Genomic DNA, 23,993 nt, shown 5'->3' with positions numbered 1-23,993 from the left:
TTATCTCTGTACATCAATGATAAAAAGTACATAAGCATTAGTGTACATATTGTAATGGACCTGGGAGATGTGTTATTTTTTACGGGATTTGTCGATACCAAATTGTAGATGTTTTCTTATATTTTTTGTCAGAATTTTTTATTATAATTTGCCTTATTATATGTTAATTTACTTATATTTTTGAGAGTGAAAGCATATTGATTACTATTAGTAAATGTGACGATGAATATCAAAGAGACTGATTACAAGTGGAAGCTTGTGTGTTGTGTAAAATGTCTTTGACGCTGGAGTCGTCTTTGACTATAGTCAGTCGGCAGTTAACTCTTGGTGTGTGTTGACGGTAGAACAATGTGCAGGTCGCCGTCATAAATAATTTTGAATTATGTTACTATTTTATTTATATAAACTTTAAGAAGAAACTACATTCGAAGAAATGGTATTTGAAGCACCAAAAATGAGGCAAACACATTGAACTAGGTCATTTCTGCAGCCGACAAAGATGCATTGTGGAATCATACTTCCACTACACAACTGAAGCCAAGACCAATATCGCCTTGTAAACATCTAACGGAAAAGGTACTGTCACAAAATATGCCAAATTTAAGTAAATAAAAATAGTGAGCGTATTTCAACTTTGTGTCTCAGTCGGGATACCATATTTCAACTGGGGACTGTAGCCGGGATATTGTGTTCACGAGATCTTCAACAGTGCTACGAGGAAGAAAATTTTTGTGTGTTAATACCAGTTTTTTCAGAATGTGTGTTACAGTATTTGTGTTCATCGGGAAGTAAAAGTTTTGGAGAAGAAATGTTTCGGCAAAAAATATAATTTTCGACAGAAGAAAATACTTTAAGAATTTTGGTCAACAATCACATGGATGGAAAACGTGGATTTCCAACAGTAGAAGAGTGTTCCATTTCTTTCCCCCCCTCGGGAATATCTGAAAGGTTAAGCAAGAAATTGAAAGTGGGGAAAGATTTTGTTGAAATGCCAGTTGTTGGGGTAAAGATAAAAGGTTCTACTGGGAAGAGCAGTAAATTGGTAAAAAGCCAGGCTTTAGTGACATTTTTAATTGAAGGCAAGTTGTTCACACATGGATGTTTTGTAATTCGGGAATTTAATGAGGATTTTCTTTTGGCTATGAATTGGATAGTAAAAGTAAATACAGCATTTGATTGGGTTGGAAGAAAACTTTTTGATAGAAACTAGTGAAAGGGAATACCTTCAGACAAATTTTGTGAACACACTTGGTGATCAGAGTAATGGAAATTTTGACAGTATCAATTTACTAAAAGAAAATAGATTGGAGAATATTGAAACTCATAGATTTGATACTGATGAAGTTGAGTTTGGGAATTTAGTAAATTTGAAAATTTCAGAAACACAAAATTTATCTGGGGAGCAAAAACAACAGTTAGAAAATCTGCTGTGGGAATACAGTGATGTTTTCAGTGACATACCTGGTAGGGTAAAGGGTTATCAGTGTGAGCTTCAGGTAAAACCTCATGAACCATTTTTCATAAAACCATACAGTATTGCAATATCAAAAAGACCTGCTGTTGAGAAAGAGCTGAAAAAGATGGAAGGATGTAATATAATAGAAAGGAGTATCAGTGCATATAATAATCCTCTAGTAGTAGTTTCGAAAAAAGATGGTGGAGTAAGATTGGTTTTGGACTCTAGACACTTAAACAAAATTTTGTTCAGACAGACAGACCATCCCGAAAATATTGATGAGTTACTCTATAAATTTACAGATATAAAATATATGCCAAGTTTGGATCTAACTTCGGGTTTTCATCAGGTACCACTTTCGGTTAATTCTAGGAAATATACTGCTTTCTTGTACAATGGTAAGAGTTACCAATCTTGTGTTGTGCCATTTGAGTTAAATTCTTCTGTTTCCGAATTGATAAGAGCTTTGAATCATGTACTGGGGGCAAGAACTTGCATCTAAACTGATAATTTATGTAGATGACATTTTGGTTACAGGGCACAATTGGGAGGAACATTTTTCGATTTTGAAGTCAGTTTGTGAAAAACTTAGAAAAGGGGGGATGACATTGAAATTAGAGAAATGTAAATTTGCAGTTTCTGAATTAAAATTTTTGGGTCATGTTGTCACAAACAAGGGAATTTTGGCAGATCCAGAAAAAATTAAAGCAATTTCAGAAATTCCTAAGACTAAAAAACAATTAAAGTCGTTCTTTGGGTTATGCGGTTATTACCAAAAACATATAAGTGATCAGAGTCTGAATGCATCATATTTAAGTCAGTTACTTAAGAAAAACACTGTTTGGATTTGGGATAAAAGTTGTCAGTAAGAGTTTGATAAAATTAAGCAAGAGTTGAGGAAGCAACACTTATTACACAGACCTGATTTTAATTTACCATTTTGTTTGAACACTGATAGCAGTAATTATGGGCTTGGAGCAGAGTTATTTCAAGAAAGAGTAGAGAATGGAGTTAAGATACACTGTACCATAGCATTTGAAAGCAGAATGTTGCTCAAGCATGAGAAAAATTATACAGTCACAGAGAAGGAACTTTTGGCAATTCATTGGGCTTTTACAAAATTTAGAATTTACCTTATTGGACATAAAACCATAGTGTTTTCGGATCACAAAGCTTTGAGTTACTTACAAGAGTGCAAATTATACCACAGTAGATTGACCAGATGGGCAATATTTCTGCAACAGTTTGACTTTGAAATCAAACACATAACATGTTCTGAGAATGTAGTAGCTGATTCTCTTTCAAGGTTACCAATTGGGGGAGAAAAGGAGATTTTTGAACAAGAAGAGGAAAAGCAATTTAAAATTAGATACTTGAAAGGGGTGGAAAATGAGAAGACAATTAGAGCTATGTGTAACAAAATTATAAAAAATCAAAATTTGGATCAGAGTTGGAAATTAATCAAAGAATGCTTAGGCAAGAAGGGGTATGAGAAACTTGATAAATTTTACAAATTACATAAGGGGATTTTATTTCGGAGAACAGATGTAGATTCTGATAATTGGAAACTGTGTTGACCAGAGGCAGATGCTGATAAGCTGATCATTTACATACATGAAAGTTTTGGTCATTGTGGGATACAGAAGTGCATTCAAAAGAAACAAGAAAATGTTTATTTTTACAATATTGGAAAGAAGGTAAGAAAAGAATTGGCAACCTGTGACAAATGTCACAGTTAAAGTGAGCAATCAAAGATGTGGTGGAGAGATGCAAAACATTATGGAAAAACCTGTAAATCTTATCGCAGTGGACTTATATGGAATGTTACCAAAGAGTAAAGGTGGTCACTGTTACATATTTGTTATGGTAGATGTATTTTCAAAATTAATTAAACTATATCCAGTGAAAAAAGCTACTAGCCATGAAATTATAATAAAAATTGAAAGAGATTATTTTGCACAGGTAGGTAAATCAAAAGCTATATTATCAGATAATGGTTCACAGTTCACCTCTAAAATTTGGAAAAAGTTTATTGAAAGATCAAAATTGAAGCATATACTTATATCTGTTTATTCTCCATCCACCAATCCTGCAGAAAGATACATGAGGGAAATTGGGAGACTTTGTAGAACCTATTGTAGCCATAAACATCCAACCTGGTTTGAGCACATTCGAAATTTTGAAGATATTATGAATAGCCTACAACATAGTTCCACAGGATTTTCACCGTATGAGATTATGTTTAATATTAGACCTCCAAATCTTATATCAGAACTTATTGACTTTCCTAAATGTACACCTTTAACTATGCAAGAGAGAGAAGATATTGTCAGGGAAACTATGAGGAAACAAGGGGAAAAGAGGAATAAAAGACATAACAATAGGGTAAAATTAACCACTTTCAAAATTGGGGATCTTGTTCTGATTAAATCTCATGAAAAATCAAAAATGTTAATTTCAGAAATTAAAAAAATTCTTTGATATCTATATTGGGCCTTTTGAAGTCCTAGAAAATCCACACCCTAATGCTTATCATTTGGTGTATCCTAAGTCAAAGAAATTATTTAGGAATGTTGTCTCTTTGAAACTATATAAACAGAAATCAATAATTTCAAAATTTAAATAACCTATTATCATCTAAAACAAAAGTCCTCCACTGGAATATGCTTGTTAGAACAAAACTACCTGTACAACCAAGTATGTATATTTGCACGTATAAATTAATAATTTGAAGTCACATGTTAATTGAAACTGATGAAAAAAAACTGTTGTAACAAAGAATGAGAGAAAGATTTATTTTTACTTTTTTACAAAAAAAATGTCTCCCTAGTGAGCATTTCTGAATTTTTCTAATTTTTGGAAGCTAAGTCTTCCTTGTGGGTGAAGGCATGCATGTGAGGACATGCATGCAAAGGTATAAGTTTCAAAAGCAATTTTAGATAAAGCCTCATGATATATGAGCAATTTATTGTTGTTTATACTGATGTCGTGGGGAGCGAAAGTACTCTTCACAAGAATGTGACTTGTGGTAATATTGTAGTAGAGAGACAAGTATACATAAATAATTGCAAAAAATTTAGATAATACTGATGTATCTTTAGCTGTACTAAAAGAAGAAAATCATAAGCACAAAAAAAACCATGAGTAAAAAAAATTAAAAAGAAAATCATAAGCAAAAAAAAAAATATACAAAAAAACCATGAGTAAAAAAAATAAAATTAAAAAAAATCAGAAATAAAAGGCAAATATATAGAAAAAAACACTACACTATATATGTCCAGTATCATTTTTTATTGTACAATATGTAAGCATAATGAAATTAACATTAATATGAAAACAAATTTTAATCTTATTCTAGGAAATGAGTTTTACCTTTCTATTATTTTCAATCTGTATGCTGTATGTCAGAATATTTCTCATGTATGTTTTATACCATGTATATTTGTCATGTCAAATAATTTCTTTACTTGAATTTTTTTGTGTATGAGATTGATGGGGAAGTATCATTGCAACAACAGCCAGTAACAAGTCCACAGATTCAAAGAGTCCAAATTTGGAAGAGGTTATCAGACTGCATCATTAATGTACTAATTGTGTAATACAGATCCATTACTGAGAGTGGTCGGGATTTTGTTGTATATGTCCATAACAACAAAAGCCCTGGGGAGCAGTTGTAATGGATCTGGGAGATGGGTTATTTTTTACCGGATTTGTCGATACCAAATTGTAGATGTTTTCTTATATTTTTTGTCAGAATTTTTTATTATAATTTGCCTTATTATATGTTAATTTACTTATATTTTTGAGAGTGAAAGCATATTGATTACTATTAGTAAATGTGACGATGAATATCAAAGAGACTGATTACAAGTGGAAGCTTGTGTGTTGCGTAAAATGTCTTTGACACTGGAGTCGTCTTTGACTATAGTCAGTCGGCAGTTAACTCTTGGTGTGTGTTGACGGTAGAACAATGTGCAGGTCGCCGTCATAAATAATTTTGAATTATGTTACTATTTTTTTATATAAACTTTAAGAAGAAACTACATTCGACGAAATGGTATTTGAAGCACCAAAAATGAGGCAAACACATTGAACCAGGTCATTTCTGCAGCCGACAAAGATGCATTGTGGAATCATACTTCCACTACACAACTGAAGCCAAGACCAATATCACCTTGTAAACATCTAACGGAAAAGGTACTGTCACGAAATATGCCAAATTTAAGTAAATAAAAATAGTGAGCATATTTCAACTTTGTGTCTCAGCCGGGATACCATATTTCAATATATTTGCAAAATTCTTACTAACATGCATTTATGCCGCCACTACAATGAGAACACTTTCCATTCACAGGAAAATACGCCACATTGGCTGGTCCAACTTATAAAAAAGAAAGTCTAAAATATACATTGCACCAAATGCATGCCCAGCAATGGAGGTGGACAAATAGAAAGTGTAGTCATAGTCCAAGTACATCACTGGCAAAACTGAGCAAGCAAGTAGCCTATGGCAGAGCAAACAGTCACATGAACAATCAACATGTGCCATGTGTGTGCACAAATCAATATGTGATACTCTTACAGAAATACTCTGGAGAATCACTGATATTCCTACAACAACTACACTGAAGAACCATTATCCAAAATATACGTCTGATCAGTGAGCATTTGACATCCACACAGATACTAACTTAAGGCAAATAATGCCAGCTCTAGTGTGAATATGCAGAACACACATTGTATGCTAGTAAAGTAAACCATGATTCACACACCACAGCATGTATGAAATAAACGAAGTATGGCCTCACAGACCAGAAATCCACATGTACATCAAGACTCTTCCTTTCAGGCAAAACAAGCAGCTCACCATAGAACAATATGGCACATGACAACCAGCATACTGGACACATAAGTATACATCCATACACATCATCAAATTCATCAAAATTTACAATTACACAAAAATTATAAAAACACATTTTAGTACAGTCACAAGAGTATTTTTACAACTTTTACAAAGTTTTTGGGCTATTTAAGACATTTTCCAAAAACCTTTAAAAATTTGAAAAATTTAAGACAAACTTATTTGGAAATATAATGTAACAAACCTTAAACAGATAGGTTGAATCTGTACTATACATCATCCACCCATAGACACCCACAACTACCAAGTATGAGAATGTGACACCTGTAAATAGTCCAGTTTCCATGCTGTAATAACATGTAACCAATGAGAAGGAAATGGCAGACAAGAACCACTGCATTTACAAATGTGTCCCCCTTATCTCCTCTATAAATGGGTTGTTACACATTATATGCAAATGTCTAAATATCCTGGTCTGTTGGTACACCACATTGTTGTCAGACATCAGGAGCTGCTGCTAACAGATGTATTTATAAATGCAGTTTCTTTGTGTGCCTGCATGACCCAATTTTCCAAATAAGTATATTTTAAATGTTTTGAATTTTTAAAGGTTTTTGGAAAAGCCTGAAACTGTTTAGAAAAAAGTTTGTACAAATTGTAAAAAAACTTTCACAATTGTGCTAAAAAAGGGTTTTTTTGGTTTTGTGTAATTGTAAATTTTGACGAACATTATGTGTATGGGCACGTACTTATGTATCCAGCACACAGGTTGTTATGAGCCAGACTACTATCTGGTGATCAGGTTGTTTCACATGAAAGGGAGAGTCTTGTTATATGTGTGGATTTCCGGTCTGTGAGGTTTGTTTATGTCATCCACGCCATTATGTGCAAATGATGGTGTACTGTACTAGCATACGATGTGCGTTCCACTACTTCCACTAGAGCTGGCAATATTTGCCTTAACCTGGTACCTTATGTGGATGTCATATGCTCAGTGATCATATGGCTCACTCTGCCATAGGTTACTTGCCCGCTCTGTTTTTCCTGCAATGAAATGGACCACAACTGCACTTTCTATCTGTCTACCTTCATTCCTGGGCACACAGTTGGTGCAATGGATATTTAATATTTTCTTTTTTTTTTGTATTTGACAAGTACAAAGTGGTGTCATTTCCTATTAGTGGAAAGTGTTCTCCCTGTACAGTGGTGGCATATCAACTGACTTCTGCCTGTCATAATGCCCAACAACCAAGAGTACTGCAGATGCCATTTCTTTTCATAGCATGACCTCTCTGGTTGTCATCTGCAGCACCCTTACAGCACAGTGGTACGTTCATCATATTCTATGCCCCTTTTTTTTGCTCTTCATCACAAGCCATCCTGGGCTTACAGTTCCCGCACTTGGTAAGTTTCCACTACTTGTCTTCATGCTTGCCAAACCCTACTTTGGCAAGCAAGATCACAGGATCTCAACCCAACTGAGAACATTTGCAGCACTAAGGTCAAAGCTCTCCAACCAGCCTGTGATTTTTGAAGATCTAAAGCACCCATTCGACAGAATTTGGCAATATACTCCCAGGACGACATCCGACATATCAACCAGTTCCAAACGAAATAACTGCTTACATAAGGGCCAGAGGTGAACCAACACATTATTGACTTGCTCAATTTGTGTAGATCTTTCTCTTGAATAAATCATCCAATTTTTCTGAAATTATAATCATTTGTTTGCCTGTACAAGTACGTCACATCTACAGAATTGCACCTCATTTGGATACTTACTTCATAGTGCATTTTTTTTTTCTTTTTTGTCTTACAGTGTAATAAATAGAACGGGAACTTAAGAATGCTTAGCTGTCCATATTGCTGAGGATTTACAATGAAAAAAAAAACACTTTGAAACTCCTAAAACAACCTAGTTCAGTCACAATTGCACTTTGAAACTCCTAAAACAACCTAGTTCAGTCACAATTGCACTTTGAATCACTCAAAAACTTGGAGAGACAAATCAGTAAGTTGCACAGTTTCATTCAATAATGTCATATGGAGTAATGTTCTGGGGTAACTCATCTTTAGGACAGAAAGTCTTTCTTGCTCAAAAGTGTGCTGTATGAATTATAGCTGGTGCTCACCCATAATCATCTTGCAGACATCTGTTTAATGAGTTGGGCATTATGACTACTGCTTCATAGTATATTTATTCCCTCATGAGGTTTCTTGTAAATAATCCACTACTGTTCAAAATGAAAAATGATGTACATGATTACAACAGCAGAAGGAAAATGACATTCATTACTCCACATTTAGGCTGTCATTAACACAAAAATATACGCAACAATGCTGCAACCAAAATTTTTGATCAGTTACCCAGTGATAGCAAATGCCCAAGAGAAAGAAAAGCAACATTTGAAAACAAACAAACAGTTTCTCCTTAACAATTCCTTCTATTCCATAGAAGATTTATATTATTGTAGTATGTAAAATGTGTGGGTAGGAATTACTAGAGTGGCCAGCACCAAAGTAGAGTCGTCAAGGTCACAGCCACTGCCTGCCGCCAGCAAGGATTGCATGCTGTGATTCGCCCGCCTCTCGATTTTGTTGCCATGTGGGTACCATTAGCGGTGTGAGCAGATGAAAGCTCAGTGTTACCATGCTATATCAAGTGTTCACATCTGATCTTAGAGTGTTACTGTCTTCAGACAGGTGCTTTGACGTGTGTTCGATGGTGAACAACAATGCACAAGAAAGGGCCTACTTGTAGTACTCCACTGGTCAGCATACGTAAAGGGCGGAAAGACATTAGTAAACAATCGGAAATTATCAATTGAATGTACTGGAGTTTTTTATTGATCTGACCGACAATGAAGAAGTGAGGAATAGCTTAAATTTTGCGCAAATTCATAAACTTACTGCTAACGTGTGTGGTGTCTCCAAGTCAACTGTAGGCCATATTAGCAAATCTGTGTTATTGGCAGAATCTCCAGACATGAATGAGTGTTTTGATTCACCAAGAAAGGGATACAAACGTGAATGGAAATCAACTGACTTTGACGACTTTAACAAAGAGCTCGCGCGTACTACAAGTGCACTTGGATATTACGACAGAGGAGAGTATCCAACGGCTAAAAAAATACAGGCTCACTTCCATGAAAAAATTAATTACTCAGGCTCAGAGACCTCCATTCTTCATCTTCTCCGCTACCTTGGTTTCCGATTCAAGAAGTGTAATGACAGATGGAAATTCTTAATGGAACGCAGAGACATTGCAGCAGCAAGAGCAAAGTTTTTGCGTACAATGCACTTCTTGTGTGCTGAAGACTCCAGGCCTGTAGTGTACTTGTATGAAACTTGGGTTTCACAGAACCACACCAATAAATATATATGGCCTAACTCCAAAGAAAATGGTGGTTTGAAAGGGCCTACTGATAGATGTGGCTGATTAATCATTGCCCACACTGATTTATTAACCACAGGCTTCATACCAGAGGCCAAACTTGTTTTTCTTGGTGGGAAAAGTTCTTGCCAATCTGATTACCATTCGGAAATTAATGAAGAAGTTTTGAAGAATCAGTTTATTCGACTCTTGTCTGTGCTGGAAGAAGGGTCAATTATCATGACGGATAACTTCAGATAACACTCCATTCCGACAGAAAAGCTGCCACATTCAAATTGGCGCAACACAGACATTATTGAGTGGTTGAAGAGAAAGAATGTTTCATTTTCAGTCAATAAAACGAAGGCTGAACTCCTGTCTCAGGAAGAAATCGTAGGTGCCAAAAAGACTTATGAATTAGATCAACTGACAAACGAAATGGGACACGTCTACCACCGTATCACTGCCAGTATAATCCCATTGAATTGATATGGGCCCACGTAAAGCAAGAAGTAGCGAAAAGAAATACTACTTGCAAACCTGCTGATGTCGAGAAGCTAACACATGAAGCTCTTGACAATGTTACTCAGCAGGACTGGGAGAGGTGCATAAAACACACAGAAGCATTGCAAGAAACTGGTTTCTTGGGTTTAAGAGAAACCATAGTGGAATTTGGAACCTGGCTGAAATGAGCAACAGTGAATCTGGAGACACGGAGCCAGAAGATCCTCCAGTTTAGGTAAGTGCCGTCTATGTAAAATGCTGACTTGATTTAAATGTCTGTCTATTTATTTCAATAATAGGGGATATACTGCGAATGTTTTTCCCTTACAGTAGACGTCTGATAAATTTATCACAAGCGGTAGCAATTAGTTTACTCGACAGTAACTGTCAATTAAAATAAGATTGTCAATTCTGCATTAATTAACAACAGTTTTTCCTAAAAACCTGTACTGAATGTCTTTACATTCAGATATAATCTTACTGCATTTGGTTTAGCTGTACATTCGAAATTTAACTCCTTTTTTCAGAGAAGGATTTACTGGATGTTTTGTAGAAAGAGTAACGCAGTTCATAAAATGACAAAACGTTGTGGTGCTTCTGTATCGACTGTATATATAAACAGTGCAGTAACACCAGAACAGTCCCAGCACCTACTCTGATTCTCCGACAAGAGCATAGAAGTCTACGATATTTGACGACTTTAACAGAAGGTTAGAATGCAGAATTGTATCCAATGGCTAGAGAAATAGAGGGCAATGTCCGTGATAAAATTGATTATTCTGGCCAGTCCACTTCAATGCACTGTCTTCTCCACCCACTTGGTTTTTAATTCAGAAACTGTAATGATGGAAGAAATTTGTAACACAAGACAGGGACATGCAGTAGTAAGAACGAGGTTTTTGTGTACCAAGCACATATTGCATGCTGAGAATAATAGGCTTACAGCAAATTTAGATAAAACTTGTGTTTCACTAAACCTTTTGAACAAATATTTTGCTCGACTTCAGTGAAAATATTGGCTTCAAAATTACTACAATTACTTTTGCGTAGCGTACATTGGCGTTCTGAGTGACGGGTGCAATGATGAAAGACATGTATTAGCAGCCAGTAAAATATTTTCGGGGAGTAGAGAATATTCTCAGTCATATTAAAGCGAGCCGTCCAAACAAAGCTATTGGCGACGGCCCACAACAACTCGCATGCTGCTGCGCACGGAATATCGCGGAAGTAATCTGACTCTGTACGTTATACGATACAATAATGATACCTGAAATGTTGCCAAAAATAATGTTTCCAAAATAAAAGACGCAGCGTATGCATCTGTAAACTTTGAGGATGTTCATTTTTTTCCCCAGTCCATTTACATTCTGTTACTGTACATTCTGTTACTACCACAGGTTGAAGCAAAAAATTATTTTCCTCCAAAATTTCTTGTAACATTACTTTTCATCCCCCCCCCCCCCCCTCAATTGCTAGTGAGAATTTTCTTTTGGAAAGTACTCCATCATATTCTACACTAAAAATAGAGTTGCCCAATACATTTTTTTTATTTTTTATGAACATCTGAAATTATCATTATTATTATGATTTATCAAGCAAATGATCTATGGAACACGAAACTATCTAACTCACTTGGCTATCGGCATGAGCATGTGCACAGCCTTCAGAAAGTGTCTTTAAACAATTTTATCATAAGTTTTCAAATAACATACTTTACTATAACCATCCTAATGTTATGGACAGAAAGATAAGTTCAGTAATTAAGGTAGGTGTGTGTGTGTGTGTGTGTGTGTGTGTGTGTGTGTGTGTGTGGGGAGGGGGGGGAGGGAGGGAGGGAGGGAGAGGGGGAGGGGAGAGAGAGAGAGAGAGAGAGAGAGAGAGAGAGAGAGAGAGAGAGAGAGAGACCTCAATTAATGCAGTTAATCGAGTTTATCACAGAACCATTGATCACACAATGGCCCAAAGGACTGTATAGAAAAATAACACACTGAAGAACCAAAGAAACTGATACACCTGCCTAATATCGTGTAGGGCCGCCACGCACATGCACTAGTGCCGCAACATGATGAAGCATGGGCTCGACTAATGGCTGAAGTAGAGATGGAGGGAACTGACACCATGAATCCTGCAGGACTGTCCATAAACACGTAAGAGTGCAAGGGGGTGGAGATCTCTTCTGAACAGCACGTTGCAAGGCATCCCAGGTATGCTCAATCATGTTCATGTCTGAGTAGTTTGGTGGCCAGCGGAACTGTTCAAAATCAGAAGTGTGTTCCTGGAGCCACTCTGTATAAATTCTGGAAGTGTGGGGTGTCACACTGTCCTGCTGGAATTGCCCATCTCCATCAGAATGCACAATGGGCATAAATGGATGCAGGTGTTCAGACAAGATGCTTACGCACATGTCACCTGTACAAGTCGTATCTAAACGTATTGGGGGTTCCCAACTGCACATGCCCCACACCATTAAAGAGCCTTTACCAGCTCGAACAGTCCTCTGCTGACATGCAGGGCCCATGGATGCATGAGGTTGTCTCCATACCCAAACACGTCCATCCGCTCGACACAACTTGAAACGTGACTCGTCCGACCAGGCAACATGTTTCCAGTCATCAACAGTCCAATGTCGATATTGACAGGCCCAGACGAGGCGTAAAGCTTTATGTCATGCAGTCATCAAGGGTAATACAGAGTGGGCCTTCGGCTCCGAAAGCCCATAACGATGATGTTCTGTTGAATGGTTTGCATGCTGACACTTGCTGGTGGCCCAGCACTGAAATCTATAGCAATTTGAGAAAGAGTTGCACTTCTGCCACGTTGAACTATTCTCTTCAGTCGTTGTTTGTCCTGTTCTTGTAGGATCTTTTTCTGGCAGCAGCGATGTCAGAGACCTGATGTTTTAATAGATTCCTGATACTCATGGGACACTCATGAAATAGTCTTACAGGAAAGTCCCTGCTTCATCGCTACCTCAGAGATGCTGTGTCCCATCGCTCTTGCACCAACTATAACACAATGTTCAAACTCACTTAAATCTTCACAACCTGCCATTTTAGCAGCAGTAACTGATCTAACAACTGCACCAGACACTTGTCTTATATAGGCATTGCTGACCACAGCGCCGTATTCTGCCTGTTTACGTATCTCTGTATTTGAATACGCATACCTATAGCAGTTTCTTTGGCGCTTCAGTGTAACACAACCCTAAAGTATCACATACACTGGCTATCTAAGAGTTAACAGGTGCAGCTTCTCTGACATCTTGGTTGATATTAACAATCTCAATTTTACAGTTTGTAGATAACATCATCCCAAATGAAATTTGTTCTTACGTATTTCATTGGACACCAAGTGTCAATGGAGGATGTCTATACGCATACCGTGCAGTGTATTCCAAAATATTCTACTGTAATATTTGGTTTAACAACATCCATTAAAAAAGCACAGTGAAACACAGGGATTAAGCAGTACCCCAGCAGCAACTGAATAGTACTGATACGTTGAGTAGCAAACAGAGTTGTGAGCACAGCACACCTGAAAAAAAACATCTTGGGCAATGAAGACATGCCAACAAGTGTTAACCAATCTCTCAGTGTCTGCTGTGGTTATCGACTGCATCAGGGAGCCTCAGGAGTATGCCATGTAGGAAAAGTATAAATCCATAATAAAAACAAGAGGGAAACAACACAACGTGTGAAAGAATGCTCATAAATCTGCTCTAGTGAGGAATACAATGTAACATACCTTTCTCTGTTTTTGCCTGGCTTTTTTAGCAGCTTTCTTGGCATCTTTACAACGTCCCTCAATGAAATCGAGAAGAGCTTCAAGATCACGCGGATCTTTCACGTCTTGCTGCTGACGCTGCTGCTGTTGTTGTTGCTGCTGCTGCTGCTGTTGATGATGATGATGGTGGTGATGGTGGTGGTGGTGATGCTGGGGGTGATGGTGGTGATGGTGGTGGTGAAATTGTTCCGGTTGCTGCGGTGGATGGTGCTGACGATGTTGCTGTTGCTGTACATTCTGCTGAGTGTGTGGTGACTCCTGCTGCTGCTGCTGCTGCTGTTGTTGTTGTTGTTGTTGTTGTTGTTGTTGTTGCTGCTGCTGCTGCTGCTGATGTAACTGTTGCTGTTGATGTACTTGTTGCTGTTGCTGCTGCTGCTGCTGCTGCGACTGCTGCTGCTGCTGCGACTGCTGCTGTTGCGACTGCTGCTGCTGAGCTGGTTTCTGTTGTTGCTGGTGGGGTGTCTTGGAGGAAGTTGGGGCATTGGAAGCAGGTGCACCTACACTAGTTGAACTTACACTCTGTGATTTTTCAGACCGTACACTTGGTGTTGCTGAGCTTGTGGCTGCTGTTGTTGGAGGTCCAGCTGCACCAGCTTTGCGTTTTGCCTTCTTTTTTGTTAACAGCAAACGCAATCGCTCCCTCATTTCCTGATAGTTTCGGCTTACTGGTGCAACTGAAGGCTGCAATAAAGAGTTTAATTTTTCAGAATATTTTCTTACTGTGTGTCACAAAAAAACTTATGCTGAAAACAGTAACACACAAAAATAATAATAATAAAGATTGGGTAACCAACAAAAGGATTATGTTATATGAGTTGGGGCGTGGATTGTCAAAAGTTCCAATGTGGTAGGGAAGTTAGAAAATCTGAAAAGGGAAATCAAAGGCTCAATCTAGATATATTAGGGGTCAGTGAAGTGACACGGAAAGAAAACATGGATTTCTGGTAAGATGAGTATAGGGCAGCAGAAAATGGCATAATGGGAGTGGGATTAGTTGTGAATAGGAAGGTTGAGAAAAGAGCATTTTACTGTGAGCAGCTCATGACAGGGTTGTTCTTATCAGAATCGACAGCAAACCAACACAGACAACAATAGTTCAGGTATACATGCCAACGTCACAAGCTGAAGAAGAAGAGCGAGAGAACGTATATGAGGATATTGAAAGGGAAATACAGTATGTTAAGGGAGATGAAAATCTACTAGTCATGGGGGGCTGGAATGCAGTTGTAGGGGAATGAGCAAAAGAAAAGGTTACAGGAGAATATGGGCTTGGGACAAGGAATGAGAGAGAGGAGAAAGACTAATTGAGTTCTGTAGTAAATTTCAGCAAATAATAGCAAACACTCTGTTCAAGAATCACAAGAGGAGGAGGTATATTTTAAAAAGGCTGTGTGATAAGGGAAGATTTCAGTTAAGTTACACCATGGTCAGGCTGAGATTCCGAAATCCCGATACTGGATTGCAAGGTGTACCCAGGAGCAGATATAGACTCAGATCACAATGTAGTAGTGATGAAGAGTTGAAGAGATACGCTGTTCAGACCTCTAGGCTATAGGGGTGGCAATGAGGGATAGTTAAGTAGGCAGTACAATTGAAGAGGAATGGACATCTCTAAAAATGGCAATCATAAAAGTTGGAAAGGAAAACATAGGTACAAAGAAGGTAACTGTGAAGAAACTGTGGGTAACAGAAAAAATACTTCAGTTGATCAGTGAAAGAAGGAAGTGCGTAAATGTTCAGGGAAATTCAGGAATACAGAAATACAAGTCACTGAGGAATGAAATAAATAGGAAGCACAGGGAAGCTAAGATGAAATAGCTGTATGAAAAATGAGAAGAAATCGAAAAAGAAATGACTGTCGAAAGGATTGACTCAGCCTATAGGACAGGAATTCCACTGTTCAATGCAGATGAGAGATAAGATAGGTGGATTTTTTTTTGAGGGGGGGGGGTTGGTTAGGGCGCACAACTACAATGGTCATTAGCACCAAGACTAAGTTAGGAATGCACCGCGAGGCACAAGGTTAAAACAGCAACTAAAAGGGACAATACTATAAAAGACATAGACAGGCAGAGGATTTTTAAAAAAAACAGCATAATCAAATGTCCTTAGACAGGTTTGTCAAGTTGATAAAACGAAGAACGCGAGCAGCTGCTCCTGGGTCATCTGCTCAAATGGCATCCCGAGTACATGGCAGGTCAAGATCAAGACGCAGTGTATTAAAATCCGGACAGGACGTTAAATTGTGGTGGACCGTCAGCAATTGGCCACATGGGCAGAACGGCGCCGGCGCAGTCGTCAGCAGATGGCGATGGCTGAACCGGCAGTGTCCAATTCGTAACCGGGCCAAAACGACCTCCTCCCACCGAGAAGGGCATGAGGAGGACGTCCAAGCCGCGGGAAGAGGTTTCAAGGCCCGAAGCTTGTTGTCCAGAAGTGCAGCCCAATCGGCATGCCACAGCGATAAAATGCACCGACAAATGACCCTGCTACAATCTGATGAAGGGACACAACAAGAAGCTGTCCGAGGCTGGAGGACCGCAGCCTTGGCCGCGGCATCTGCAGCTTCGTTCCCAGGGATACCGACATGGCCAGGAACCCACATAAAGCTAACCGGAGAACTGTCGTCCACCAGCTGCTGAAGAGAGCGTTGGATCCGGTGCACGAAAGGGTGAACCGGATACGGATCACTGAGGCTCTGGATGGCGCTCAGGGAATCGGAGCAGATGAGATAAGCAGAATGTCGGTGGCGGCAGATGTAAAGAACAGCCTGGTAGAGGGCAAAGAGCTCAGCTGTGAAGACCGAACAATGGCCATGGAGCCGGTATTTGAAACTTTGTGTCCCGACAATAAAAGAACACCCGACACCGTCATTGGTCTTAAGAGCCATCTGTATAAATGAAGGTCATATTAATGAACTTCGAACGAAGTTCGACAAAATGGGAGTGGTATACCGAACCGGGGGTAACCTCCTTTGGGAGCGAGCTGAGGTCAAGGTGAACGCGAACCTGAGCCTGGAGCCAAGGTGGCGTGTGGCTCTTGCTCACTCTAAAGGTTGCAGGGAGTGAAAAATCAAGGTGTTGAAGGAGGCGACGAAAGCGGACTCCAGGGGGTAGCAGGGCAGAGACATACAACCCGTACTGACTGTCGAGAGAGTCGTCAAAAATGGAACGATAAGACGAGAGGTTGGGCATTGACAGTAGCCGACAGGCATACCGACAAAGCAGTATATCACGCCGGTACGTGAGTTGCAATTCACCGGCTTCAGCATGAAGACTCTCGACAGGACTAGTATAAAACACTCCGATCGCAAGACGTAAATCCCGATATTGTATGGAGTTGAGGCGGCATAAGATGGACGGCCGTGCAAAGGAATATACGAAGCTCCCACAATCCAGCTTGGAGCGGACGATCGACCGATATAGGCGAAGCAGGATGGTTCGATCCGCTCCCCATGACATACCACTGAGAACACGGAGGACATTTAGAGAACGGGTACAACGGGCAGCCAAATATGACACATGTGGAGACCAGCTAAGTTTCCTGTCAAATGTAAGACCTAAAAATTTTGTTGTCTCCACGAATGGGAGAGCAACGGGACCGTGTCGTAAGGACGGTGGGAGAAACTCTTTGTAGCGCCAGAAGTTAATACAGACCGTCTTCTCGGCAGAAAAACGGAAGCCATTGGCAACACTCCAGGAGTAAAGACAGTCAAGAGAACGCTGAAGACAGCGCTCCAGGAAACATGTACGCTGCGCGCTGCGAAAGATGGTAAAATCGTCCACGAAAAGGAAGCCTGATACATCAGCTGGGAGGCAATCCATTATTGGATTGATCGCTATGGCGAAGAGAGCGACGCTCAAAACAGAGCCCCTTGGCACCCCATTCTCCTGGCGAAAGGTGTCTGACAGGACAGAACCCACACGTACCCTGAACTGTCGATCCATTAAAAAGGTACGAATAAAAAGAGGGAGGCGACCACGAAGGCCCCATGTATGCATGGTGCGGAGAATGCCTGCCCTCCAACAGGCGTCGTAAGCCTTCACCAAATCAAAGAACACTGCCGCGGTCGGGCACTTCCGCAAGAAGTTATTCATAATGAAGGTCGACAAGGTAACCAGATGGTCAACAGCAGAGCGGCGCCTACGAAATCCACATTGTACATTGGTAAGTAGGTGTCGAGATTCGAGCAGCCAAACCAAACGAGAGTTAACAATTCGCTACATCACCTAACAGACACAGCTGGTAAGCGAGATGGGTTGATAACTGGAAGGCAAGTGCTTGTCCTTCCCCGGCTAAGGAATCAGTACAACAATAGACTCACGCCAGCATGCGGGAAGATGCCCCTCAATCCAGATGCGATTATAAGTACGAAGAAGGAAACCTTTACCCGCAGGAGAAAGGTTCTTCAGCATCTGAATATGAATAGAATCAGGCCCTGGAGCGCAGGACCGTGACCGGCCAAGTGCATTTTCAAGTTCCCGCATGGTGAATGGGGCATTATAACTTTCACGATTCGAGGAGCGGAAGTTAGGTGGCCTAGCCTCCTCTGCCTGTTTTCGGGGGAGGAAGGCAGGGTGGTAATGAGCGGAGCTCGAAACCTCTGCGAAAAAACGGCCAAAGGCATTGGAGACATCCTCAGGGGCCACAAGGACATCATTCGCGACCGTCAAGCCAGAAACTGGTGAGTGGACCTTAGTGCCAGATAGCCGGCGCAGGCTACCCCAGACAACAGAAGAAGGAGTAAAACTGTTGAAGGTGCTTGTGAAAGTAGCCCAGCTGGCTTTCTCGCTTTCTTTAATAATACGACGACACTGCACACGTAATCGTTTATAATTGATACAATTCGCCACTGTAGGGTGGTGTTTAAAGGTGCGTAAAGCACGTCGACGAGCACGTAAAGCGTCTCTACATGCTGCGGTCCACCAGGGGACTGGTACGCGACATGGAGAAGAAGTAGTGTGAGGGATGGAATATTCAGCAGCAGTGAGAATGACTTCCGTGAGGTGTGCGACCTGACTATCGCAGCTTGTGAAGGTTTGATCCTAAAAGGTCGCCCTGGAAGAGAAGAGCCCCCAGTCTGCTTTGGAGATGTTCCAACTAGTTGAGCACGGAGAGGGGGTATGATGCAGGAGATGGATAACACACGGGAAGCGGTCGCTCGAGTATGTATCAGAAAGTGCATACCACTCAAACCGGCATGCAAGTTAGATACTACATATAGAGAGACCTAAATGGGAATAGGTGTGAGTTGTGTCCGAAAGAAAAGTGGGGGCGCCAGTATTGAGGCAGACAAGATTGCACTGGTTGAAAAGGTCTGCTAACAGGGAGCCCCTCGGGCAGGATGCTGGAGAGCCCCAAAGGGGATGGTGGGCATTGAAGTCTCCAGTTAACAAAAATGGTGCAGGTAGCTGAGCAATAATTTGCATCATGTCTGCCCTCGTAACGGCAGACGACGATGGAGTGTAAACGGTACAAATGGAAAATGTAAAAGTGGTGAGAGTAATTCGGACGGCAACTGCCTGCAGGCCGGTGTGCAATGTGATGGGATCGTAGTAAATATCATCCCGGACCAGCAACATAACCCCTCCATGAGCCGGAATACCTGCCACAGGGGGTAGGTCAAAACGCACAGAGGTGTAGTGTGCCAAGGCAATTTGATCACATGGGCGTAGCTTCGTTTCCTGGAGGGCTACGACGAGCGGACGGTGCAAGCGGAGCAGCAACTTTAAGTCCTCTCGGTTGGAGCGAATGCTGCGAATATTCCAGTGAATAAGTGCCATCATGAGAAGAAATAGAAAAAGAAGATGCAAGAAGGGGTCACCTCGAAGGCCGCTGAGGGCCTGGCTTCGAGCAAGCACTGCCGCCGCTATCAGTAGGTGGAGAGTCATCGTCCATTGGTTCAATAGGTTCATCGGCCATCTTGTTAAGATGGCCGGGAGGGGGAGCTTCCTCCGCCGGTGAACGGCCGGATGTTTGGCTACCAGCGGTGCGGCCAGGCGAAACGGATGACGGCCTGGGGTGGCAACCGCTGGGTGGCACAGGAGGAGAAATGCGCCGTGGCGGAGAAAGAGAACTGTGCTTCCTATGAGCCTTCTTGGAAGATCATTTAGTGGAAGTACTGGTCGATGGCTGGGAGTTCGAGGTACGTAGGAAGTCTGCACGGGACAGTTCCTTCTTGAAGGCCCGTGCATCTGACTTCTGGATCTTCGTCTTGGCAGAAGCTGATGAAGGTGCTTGTGTCTGTGGGGTGACGGGAGGAAGAGGAGACGTCGACCGGGCGATCTTAGCACTGGCCGAACGGACGACCGTAGTGCTGAAGGTCAGATCGCATGTCTGCGTCGCCACCTCCCTGGTAGTCCGAGGAGAGGCGAGGACAGCACTGTATTTCCCCGCTGGGAGCAGCGTGGGCTTCCTACTAACAAATAGCTTGCGAGCAGCCAAGGTGGACACTCTCTCTTTGACCCGAATTTCCTGTATACAGCGTTCTTCCTTGTAGATGGGACAGTCGCGGGAGGACGCTGCATGGTCACCCTGACAGTTCACACAACGAGGAGACTGAGGTGGACAGTCACCCTCATGGGCATCCCTGCCATAAGTGACACATTTAGCCGCATTGAAACAAGACTGGCGAGTGTGATTAAAGTGCTGACACTGGTAGCAGTGCGTAGGTGTCGGGACATAGGGGCGAACAGAAATAACCTCGCAGCCTGCTTTGATGCGCGACAGCAGCTGAACACTATCAAAGGTCAAGAAAAGTGTCTGGGTCAGTACAAGGTCATTGTTGACCCTTTTCATGACCCTATGGACAGCCGTCACGCCCTGCTCATCGAGGAAAGACTGAATCTCCTCGTCATTCAATCCATCGAGTGATCTAGTATATACCACACCACGAGACGAATTCAAAGTGCGGTGAGCCTCCACCCGGACAGGGTACGAGTACAGGAGTGTGGCCCGAAGCAGTTTTTGTGCCTGAAAGGCGCTCTCAGTTTCTAGTAACAAGGTACCGTTACGCAACCTGTTACAAGACTTGACAGATCCGGCTATGGCATCTACGCCCTTCTGGATAACGAAAGGGTTGACATAGGAAAAATCCTTTCCGTCCTCAGATCAAGAAACTACGAGGAACTGTGGGGCAGGCGGTAGTACTTTTGTCACTGGTGGCTGGTCAAGTTTCCATCGAGAGAGAAGAAGAAGAGAAATCCATTGCGGAGGAATCCCCCATGATTGCCAGCGTCTCCGAGGGCGCACTCCTTCCTTGTGGGGACCCTCTCAGAGGGCACTCCCGCCTTAGGTGAATGTTTACACCTCAGGTCACACCTCCTGAGACACGGACGGAGGGACCAATCGGCATGGTCGGAAGGTGTCAGCTCAGGCAATCACCCCTCCCTGAGCCTGGCCTTTACCAGGGGGTACGTGCGTGCCTTACTTGTCTACCCAGGGCGGGGAATTAAGCGTCACCCCGTCACCGGCTACGCGTGCAAATGCGTGGGTCGGCCTTCAGGCACGCACAGGGAGGAAGGCAAGGAGAGGAAAAAGAAGGGAGAGAGGGAGAGAGAGGACAGACTGTCTCAAATGCCGAGGCGGAGACCAGAGAAGGCAAGGAGAAGAAGGCAAGGAGAAGAAGGCAAGGGGCAAGGGAAAAAGTAAATAAGACAGTGAGATGGAGAAGAACAAAGAAAGGAACCAACCAAAGGAAGGAAGAAACCAGAAGAAGTGAAAAACCAAAATGCCCGCAAATATAGGTCATGGAACCGTCCGTCTCCGGACACAGGTGCCAACTACCCCCTTGAGGGGGAGGGACTCCTTTTAGTCACCTCTTACGACAGGCAGGAATACCTCGGGCCTATTCTAACCCCCGGACCCGCAGGGGGGGATACGTGGAATGAGTACACTGAACACCTCTATGAGGGAGAAGAAACATGAGTCGATTTAGAAGAGCTGGTGGATCCAGTATTAGAATCAGAATTTAAGAGAGCTTTGGAGGATTTAAGATCAAATAAGGCAGAAGGAACAGATAACATTCCACCAGAATTCCTAAAATCATTGCAGGAAGGGGCAATAAAACGACTATTCATGTTGGCGTATAAATTGTGTTAGTGTGTCGCCGGACTATCTGGCGACACTTTTCCAAAAGTCAGGTAGTGTATCATCCACCCAATTGTGAAGACTGCAAGAACTGACAAATGTGAGAATCGTCGCACAATCAGATTAATAGATCATCCAAGTTGCTGACTAGAATAATATACAGAAGAATGGAAAAGAAAACTGAGGATGTATTAGATGATGGTCAGTTTGGCTTTAAGAAAGGTAAAGGTACCAAAGAAGCAAGTCTAAGGTTCCGGTTGATAATGGAAGCAAGACTGAAGAAAAATGAATACACATTCATAGGATCTGTCAACCTGGATAAAGTGTTTGACAATGTAAAATGGTACGAGATATTCGAAATTCTGAGAAAAATAGAGGTAAGCTATACAGAGAAATGGGTTATATGGAATATGTACAAGAGCCAAGAGGGAATAATAAGAGTGGATGACCAAGAACAAAGTACTCGGATTAAAAAGGTTTTAAGACAGTGATGTATTCTTTCACCCCTACTATTCAATCTGTACATTGAAGAGGCAATGATGGAAATAAAGAAATAAATGGAAATAAAGAAATAAAAGAAAGGTTCAGAAGTGGAATTAAAATTCAAGGTAAAAGGATATCAATGATACGATCCGCTCGCTGATGACATTGCTATCTTGAGTGAAAGTGAAAAATAATTACAGGATCTGTTGAATGGAATGAACAGTCTAATGACTACAGAATACCAACTGAGAGTAAATCAAAGAAAAGCGAAAGAAATGAAAAGTAGCAGAAATGAGAACAGTGAGAAACTTAACATCAGGACTGATGGCCACGAAGTAGATGAAGTTAAGGAATTCTGCTATCTAGGCAGCAAAATAACCAATGATGGACAGAGCACAGAGGACATCAAAAGCAGAATAGCACTGGCAAAAAGGGCATTTCTGGCCAAGAGAAGTCTACTAGTACCAAACACTGGCCTTGATCTGAGGAAGAAATTTCTGAGGCTGTACATTTGGAGAACAGCATTGTATGGATGTGAAACACGGACTGTGAGAAAACCAGAACAGAAGAGAATCAAAACATTTGAGATGTGGTGCTACAGGCGAACGTCGAAAATTAGGTGGACTGGTAAGGTAAGGAATGAGGAGGCCCTGCGCCGAATCAGAGATGAAAGCGATATGTGGAAAACACTGACAAGGACAGGGGACAGAATGACAGGACATCGGTTAAGACATCAGGGTATAACTTCCATGGTACTAAAGGGTGCTGCAGAGGGCAAGAATTGTAGAGGAAGACAGAGATTGGAATACATCCAACAAGTATTTGAGGACATACGTCGCAAGTGCTTCTCTGAGAAATTTGTGGCAGGCCACATCAAACCAGCCACAAGACTGATTATCCAAAAAAAATAAAGTAGGAACTTTTCTAATATCTGGAAATATATGACTGATTGTCGAAAATAAGCCACGTCATGTCAACTGCCTCCCACCACTAAGTAATGCCATCCAAATAAGAAGTTTCAGCCATACTGTTGATGTATGCTCTTTGAAAACTTACTTTTCTGGTTGGTTGGTTGGTTTGGGGAAGGAGACCAGACAGCGAGGTCATCGGTCTCATCGGATTAGGGAAGGACAGGGAAGGAAGTCGGCCGTGCCCTTTGAAAGGAACCATCCCGGCATTTGCCTGGAGCGATTTAGAGAAATCACAGAAAACCTAAATCAGGATGGCCGGACGCGGGATTGAACCGTCGTCCTCCCGAATGCGAGTCCAGTGTGCTAACCACTGCGCCACCTCGCTCGGTTTCTTACTTTTCTCTCAAAAACTACATGAAGGATGAAATTTTAGCTCCCATCTGAATTTTTCGCACTGAGCAGTGTATGCACTAATATGATACTTCTGAACAGATTAAAACTGTGTGCCGGACCAGTACTCCCAACTCGGGA

The 23,993-nt window shown here is 41.5% G+C and overlaps 1 protein-coding gene across 3 annotated transcripts in view; it reads right to left on the bottom strand.

Annotated features, from left to right (window-relative positions):
* LOC126187359 (uncharacterized) overlaps window positions 1–23,993 on the bottom strand; it is a 262,249-nt gene that overhangs the window by 80,232 nt on the left and 158,024 nt on the right. For all 3 annotated transcript variants that reach the window (XM_049928392.1, XM_049928394.1, XM_049928395.1), the window contains exon 15: window positions 13,942–14,661. In XM_049928392.1, coding sequence (XP_049784349.1) covers window positions 13,942–14,661 — 720 coding nt within the window. The remainder of the gene's footprint in view (window positions 1–13,941; window positions 14,662–23,993) is intronic.

The sequence above is a fragment of the Schistocerca cancellata genome, chromosome 5 (assembly GCF_023864275.1).
Source record: "Schistocerca cancellata isolate TAMUIC-IGC-003103 chromosome 5, iqSchCanc2.1, whole genome shotgun sequence".
Lineage (NCBI taxonomy): Eukaryota > Metazoa > Arthropoda > Insecta > Orthoptera > Acrididae > Schistocerca > Schistocerca cancellata.
Note: the sequence above shows the minus strand (reverse complement) of the source record. Positions and strands in the feature narration are given on the sequence as shown.